Source organism: Podarcis cretensis (assembly GCF_951804945.1).
Source record: "Podarcis cretensis genome assembly, chromosome: 8".
Classification (NCBI taxonomy): domain Eukaryota; kingdom Metazoa; phylum Chordata; class Lepidosauria; order Squamata; family Lacertidae; genus Podarcis; species Podarcis cretensis.
Window position 1 is genome coordinate 19,364,827 of NC_137177.1, and position 7,854 is coordinate 19,372,680.

Below are 7,854 nucleotides of genomic sequence, written 5' to 3' on the forward strand. Positions count from 1 at the left end.
ACATCTCAGATACTTGAGAATTGCAAAATCTCTCTGCCGTGTGTGTCCATTTCCACAGCAAGGATGATGAAAGAAACACTACAGCACTACATGGCTAGGAAATATCCTCCACTTCCTGGACCTATGTTGCAATACCCAGGACAAAACTGTCTCTTGCTTGTTGCTTGCCCCTCATTCCACACGCTCTTCTTCTGGAAAGCTAGACACAGCAAATCTGTCCTGTCTAAGAAGCTGCGTGTCTAGGAGTCTCCAAAGGAAGGACCCAGAGCCTGGCCTGCCTTGCAGAGGCAACACACACGCCTTAAAGAAGACCCAGACCACAGGAAGAGGGCGCTAAAGGCAGAGGGAAGGCAGAAGGTGAAGAAAGGGTAGGAGAACAGAGAAAGAGAGAGAGAAAGCAGGACATCTAACAGCTAACTGGGGCAGCAGGAGGAACGCCAAGAACTGAGCAGAGGTTGCAGAACTGAGAAGACGAAGGAAGAAGGAAGCACCACCATGAGCAAACCAAACTATGAACAGCTGGGTGAGAAGGCACTTGCCGCTCAGAACCCCCCTGCCTACTCTGAAAAAGAGGCATATGCAGAGCCTGACCCACTGAAACAGCCTCCTGGGCCAGCACCCCAAGCAGGCTATGGGGCAATGCCTTACTATGGCCCACCTAGTGCGGGATCTCACCTAGGCCCAGTCCTTCAACCTCCACAGGCGGTCTACGTCACACCTGTACAGCCCACCAATGAACCCGATTACTTGATCTACTCCATCTTCACCATGCTCTGCTGCTGCTTACCCCTTGGTATTGCCGCCTTGGTCTATTCTATACAGGTAAGTGTGTGTGAAAGGGGGAGACAAAGAAACGGGGGTGGGGGGTGGGGCTCTGCTAGAAAACAAAGGAGGCAAAAAAGGCATTTCCCCACCCTTAGTAACAAGGGGTTGCACCCAACTGAGTTCTACTCAGAGAAGACCCATAGCAGGTAACGGGTCCAAATTCATAATGGGCATTGAATTCAGTGGGTCTGCTCTGAGTAGGAGTACCATTGGCTTAAGTGTTGTTTTTGGAAAGTGGCATCACAAGCTATAATTTGGCTATAATTGGGAGTGGGGGCTTCGGGTATTTCATTGAAAATATTTCCCTTTAAAGTTCAAGCACTGGCACGATGGGAGTGGAGTGAGGAGAGAAATTTGATGCAGTTTGAACTGAAGGCAAAGCCACCTAATTTGCTCTTTCTGAAACGATACACAAACCAAAAAACAGCCCTCCTCCCAAATTTGCACTTTTCTGAATTTTGCAACGCAGTTCTCCAGCTGAGTGTGTGTGTACCAAAATGCATACGCTAGGGCAAAATGTGCGTAAAATGCATATACTGTACTAGTAAAAGCATTACCTAAGAAAGGATTGCATCATATTAGGGGAAATTGCTTTGCAAACGTGTATCTGGGCAAATGAGCTGATAGGTCTTCATGGGGTCTTTAAAAGAAAATGACAGTGTGGTGCAGAAAAGTGTAGGAGCAAAATTAAGATTGGGAAAATGAAAAACGGAGAGAAACCAAAACTGACAGAGGGGTCCATCCCTCAGCCCTACACAGTTACAAGGAATAAGGTAAATAAAGGAGAAACTGCACGAAGTGGGTGGTGGTTGCAGGCAGAGACGCATTGCTAAGCTGCATGTTTACTTAGCTGTATGTTACACTGCAACATCTGAAGGAGGCTAGCCATGCTAGTCTGCTGCGGTGTGAGCAAGGGAGAGCCTCATAGCACCTTAAAGGGAACAAATTGTTGCAGCATCTGTTTTGGTGCACCAGAAACAAAAATATCATGCCACCCCTTAGCTTCAGAATCCAGGCATGGTTAAAGGTGTGATGTGGAATCAAACTTTCTTATTTTAATGCAACAGGGATTGTGGATGGAAAACCAACTGTTTGGCAAGGGCTAACTTACCATGGATCTGTTTGCAACTTGGTGAGATGGTCACCTGGAACATCTTGTCACACAGCTAGGAGATTGTTCCTCATCTCCTTAGATCAAGGGCTAATTCTTCACTTGACATGATGCTGCAGATGATCAGCTGCGGGGCAAAGAGCTCTCTATGCCACCCCAATACAGTACCAACCTGATTATGGCACAGCTAATGCTGGATCCAATGTCAGTGCTCTGTGTTTTGAGAACTGGGATCCACCTTTGTCTTCCTTCCTTCCTCTTTTACTGCAAGCATTCACAGAATCGTAGAACTGTAGAGACAGAAGGGACCCTGAGGATCATCTAGTCCAAGCCCCCGCAATACAGAAATATGCAGTTCTCCCATATGAGGTTGAACCTGCAACCTTGGCGTTATCAGCACTATGCTCTAGCAGACTGAGTTACCCATCTAATCTTTCTCTTGATGCATGTTTTATTTTCCTTTCCCTTTCTTCCTTATTCTCTCCTCCTCCTCCTTCTCCTTCTAGTTCCCGCTCCTCCTCCTCCTCTCCTCTCCCCTCCTCCTCCTCCTATCTTTTAAAACAATGTGCATGAAATTACCAGAGAGAGAGAGAGAGAGAGAGAGAGAGAGAGAGAGAGAGAGAGAGAATGGCAGAAAGCCACTGGTGTGACCCAGCTTAAATGAGGATGTGATCCAGGATACGGCTCATGTCAATGGGCGCATTTCCCTTCTTTGTACATCGCCCCCGAGCAAGGAGTTATGCAAATGCTCATCATAAGCGTGTTCTCCATAACTGTGTGCCCAGGGACCGTGAACCCCTCCCCATCAGGCCATATCAGTAAAACAAGGACAACAGGAAACATTCAGTGAGGTTCAATTAGGCCACAACTTTGTTGGTTACAGGTGTAACTGAGTTTGGCACTGAGCTACCACCATCTCCTCCAGTCAGCCTGCTGGAGGGATTCTGGGGACCAACTCTGATTTGGGGTCGACCCATGACATACATCAAATAAATGCAACCCGCAAAGACTTGCGGCATTGGGGAGTGCTGTGGCTCTTAGCCTGGATGTATGGACAGAAGCCCCTCCCTGTGGATCTCTTTATCAGGACACCCCAGTGCCAAGGAGTGGGGAGCAGAGGCTCATAATCTCCTCTCCATCAAAGAATAGGCTACCTTCATCTGATCTTTCTCTAGGGTATATTTTATTTACCTTTCTCTAACCCACATATTCACTTTCTTTCTTATTCTCTCCTTCTACCCTTCTAGTTCGCTGTTGCTGCTGCTGCTGCTCCCTCCTCCCTTCTCCTCTTCTCTTTTTCCTTTTAAAACAATGCAAAATGAAATGACCGAAAGGCAGGAGAGAAAGAGAGAGAGAGAGAGAGAATGGCAGAAAGCCACTGATGTGACCCATCTTAGAACAGGATGCGGTCCAGGATATGGCTCAGTGTCCGTTCCCCCTCTTTGTACCTCACCTCTGAGCAGTGTGTTGTGCAACTGCTCATTGTAAGTGAGCTCTCCGTATTTCTCAACAGAAATATCTGTACATGCACCCAATAGACATTCAGAATACCACAACACACACATAACTGGCTGTAAAGTAACATAACATTATATATAATGAAACTTTAATATAATCATCATATAAAAAAATTGCAAAGCACTGTTCCTGATGGCAATAACATATCATATTACTATTAATCTTCTATATGTTTTTATTGTGGTAAAGTCCAAGGATAGTCCTGTTGGTTAATAGTGTGTGTGTTGACTCAATAGACATTCAAGCATTAAAACATGCTTAAAGTCCATATAAATCATTCATCATAATTCTAAATAATATTTCCTCCAATGCAACTTAACCATCATGCCTTTATGCAGCATTCTAATTAATAATACTAATTAGATTGTCTTCTTTAGCCCTAGCATTCTGTTCAAATTTTACTAGCCCCTCAATGATCCAGAAAAATCTCCTGATCTGGCTTATTATGCAATTCCCTTTTCACAAAACAATTGGGAAGCTTTTAAAGCACATTAAACACATTCATAGAGAAGGCTGTCAGCGATTACAAGCCACAATGGCTGATGTTCTACCTTGACTGTCAGAAGAATTATGCCTCTGAATACCAATTGCTGAGAACTGCAGGTAGACAGGCAGCTGCTGTTGCATTCTTGTCCAATTTGCAGGCTTCCCACAGGCATCTGGTCAGACACTGTGAGAACAGGATGATGGGCTAGACAGGCCACAGGCCTGATCACGCTTGCCTTATGCTCTTACACAGTGGGGATTGCCATAGAACCTCTGGCTGCATATGCACCATACATTTAAAAAAGTCCATTTAAAACACATTTCACCCTGAAGAATCCTGGGAACAGTAGCTTTCCCCTCCAGCAGGGCTACAGTCCCAGCCACTCTTAACAAACTACAGCTCCCGGGATTTTTGTGGGGTGCAGTGGCGTAGCGTGGGTTGTCAGCACCTGGGGCAAGGCAAGTAATTTGCGCCCCCTAACCCATGGATTTGCGCCCCCTAACCCTAACCCCCAGATGTTGCGCCCGGTGCGGCCGGGCCCCCCTGCACCCCCCACACTATGCCACTGGTGGGGTGGGTGTTTCAAACATATGGTATGAACTCAAACAGAGTTGCCACCAACAGGCCTGGACCAACTGCGACAAGGAAGGAGGAGAGAGGGTCTTTAATCACGAGATACTTTAAGGGCAGGTCCCAGCCTGCCTGCTGGCGGTTACTAAGAGCCTGATTTGCAAATTGCTCATGGAGAAACCTCACCACTGGTCAGATCTGTGCTGGTGAAAACTCAGAGGACCATCCAAACTGATGTCTTGAACCTCAATGTGAGCTTACAGCAGGCATAGGCAAACTCGGCCCTCCAGATGTTTTGAGACTACAATTCCCATCATCCCTGACCACTGGTCTTGTTACCTAGGGATGATGGGACTTGTAGTCCCAAAACATCCGGAGGGCCGGGTTTGCCTATGCCTGGCTTACAGTCTTGCTCTGCTCTGCTAGGTTCCAGTCTAAAACCACAAGGTTACTGGTAAGTGACTGATAGCCTCAAGCAACAAGATTCTTCGTTGGCTAACACCAAGGCAGCTGTTTCTCAGTTTGCCATTTCTGCATGCTGGAGGTGTTCTCCAGTTGCATGGTTTCTCACTCGCTTCTCTCTCTTTCTCTGCAGACAAGAGAAGCCAACTTTGCTGGAAATGCCGTGTCCGCCAAGAGAAATTCCCGAATGGCGCGCCTCTTCGGTCACATCGCTCTGGGGATTGGGCTGGGGTGCCTTGTTATATATATCATCATCGTAGTGATTGTTTCTACCACAGCAGCCTACCTTCCACCGCACAAGCCCTGATGATGCCCTCTGCAGCCTTCAGATTCCAAAAGACCTTCCCCACCCCACCCCAGCAGACAGGCAAGAGAAGTCCCCCTTTGACAATCGTCTTCCATAACAGGATACGCCACGGGCTAGATGGCATGTGTGTGTGCCCTCGCGTCACCTGACTTCCATAAAGTCGACTTGGTCACCATCAATGGGGCACAGGGCTGCAGAGCACTGCATCTGAGCCAGCATTAGCTGACCTGAAAGTTCCACCTAGCAAGAGCTTTGCCGCAGCCCAAACACATTAAACGAGAAGCATTATCTGTGTTCCAGCTCTACAACACGCAAACATCCCAAACAGAAACAACAGAAGAGGGACAGGCAAATGGATTTGGGCACTGAGGATCTGAAACAGTGTCCAGCCTGATGGCTTGGGAAATGCCCGCGTCAATTGCCTTGCTCTTGCCAATGTTAAAGTAGAATTACGGTACCTGTTTAGACCATATCCCTTCCAGAGCCCAGGTGTACTTCTCCTCCATCTGACACCTCGGGTCCAGGTTTCTTCCTTGGGCCTTTAGTGTAGTGGCATTTGAAACACCCATCCATTATATATCTGCCTTTGAGAGGTCTTTATTAACTTTCCAGTGCACTGTTGAATGCCTTACTTTTATCCCTGCCTGTGTCTGTATTTGGTTCAAAATTGTCTTTTATGAATGAACAAGCCAATCTATGTTTACCTGTGGGGTTGCTTTACCCCATATATGCCAACTCAACCATTTTGATCTGTGGAACTGGCACTGTTACAAGGGCTACATAATGTTCCCTTTGCTTCTGTAAGGAATCAATATTTTAGTGTGGCAACGCTCACACTTTGGAACTCCCAACCTATTGACACTAGGCAAGTGCCTTCCCTGTATTTTTTGGTGCCCACTAAAAACATTTTTATTTAGACAAGCCTATATAGACATGTAGAAGGTTGGGTTGTGTTTTAATCAGCTTTCAAGCTTATCGTTGATTCAATTATTTTTTAATGTTTTGAATAGCTGTTAACAGGGGGCTCACTTCTTATTCTTTTCTCTTTTTTTACACCACTTTGAGGGTTGTCTGTTTGCTATGTGCTCCAGCAGGATATAAATTTTGTGAAATAAAAATAAACAAGGAATAATCAGTTGGCACAAGCTGCTCTTTAAACCACGGCATAAGATGGTCCCCCCGTAGCCCCAGACCACATTTTGTGCGGTTAACAAATCATGTATATCATATAATATTGCTTAATCCAGGAATGAAGATGATTTTCAGTGTTAGTGAAGAGAAGCTGTCAGTTTCATTAAAAATATTTGAAATACCTCCTGCCTCCAAATGATATTGTATTTACTTCAAATGAGCAAACTGTATGCTATTGTGATCAGTGGGGCGAGTCTACATATTGCAGAGACCTGGGGAGGGACAACACATTTGTCTTTGCACAGCATATTTGTTCCCCACCCCCAAATTTTCCCTGTTATTGGGGAACAGGCCAGTACCACCAACACTAATGGGCAGATGTTTTCCCCCTGCTACAACGAGACATTGCCAGGCTCAGGAATGGAGTGGCAAGCTCAGAAGAATGAGGAGCGGGAACAGGAGGATGACATGGGACCTGCATTGTGGGGTGGGTTGCCAAGCCAGGGACATTCCAGACTCTGAGATTTCACAGCCCAAAGCTGAGACCTGGAGGGCGGGCCCTGGAGATGTCATGGAGGTGGACCCTAGTGATGTCATTAAACATGACACATTAAGTGAAATATACTCGGAGTTGAGTGTGGATTTCATGCTCTTTATTCAGCTCATACTAGTGAGGAATGGAAGTTCCCCCAAAATGTCTGCTTTATATACATTATTTACACAATGGGCCCCACGTGATTGGCTAATTCTGGGATTCTCCTGTAGGCCAATCAGGTTGCGAATTCACTTCCACCTGGAGTTGGATTGGGTGGCTCCTGCAGACCAATCAGACTGCTGCATTCTGAATCCTATTGTTCTAGGACCAATCAGACCGCTGCATTTTGGATCCTATTCAACTCAGTACATAACATTAAGCCACAGAACAGCATCTGAAAAGGAAGAGCAGAGCCCCTTGAAACCAATACTAGTGAACTGCCAGCGTTAAGGATGCAATTGCCAATCAGTACAGTATGCATTTAATTTCCTCCTGATCTCACTGTCTACACACAATCTCACCAGGGCTGGAAGAACCACAGTCAGAAGAGGAGGGGCACAGCCTAGTCGCCCAGGACCCATTGGTGCACCAATGCAATGACTCATCTGTCTTGCAAGGCACAAGAGTCACATAAGTAGGCTCGCCTTGCCCTGTCTTCAAAAGCTTGGCAGGTGGGTGTGTCAACCCATTGGGATTAGTCCATTGCTTCTGCACAGTTCTGAATTCCTTGCCCTGATCTTGGGCTCTGTAAGCTGAAATCACAGCTTCTAACCTGGCTAATCTCACCTTTCCTGTCACCTAGCCTGAGCATGAAGGCTGCCTAGACTCACCACCATTGCTGAGCTGGAACCTCTATGTCAATAAAGATCTCTTCCTTACTCTTGCCTCTGTCGTCATAGTCCAAGCGG

At 46.4% G+C, this 7,854-nt stretch overlaps 1 protein-coding gene across 1 annotated transcript; it reads left to right on the plus strand.

The window, feature by feature from the left end:
- On the plus strand, window positions 1-6,593 carry LOC307221717 (proline-rich transmembrane protein 1-like). Its single transcript, XM_079986495.1, has 2 exons — window positions 1-822; window positions 5,107-6,593. Exons 1-2 carry the CDS (start codon window positions 496-498, stop codon window positions 5,278-5,280), a joined length of 501 nt encoding a protein of 166 aa, XP_079842621.1. The 5' UTR covers window positions 1-495; the 3' UTR covers window positions 5,281-6,593.
- The last annotated feature ends 1,261 nt before the right edge of the window (window positions 6,594-7,854 follow it).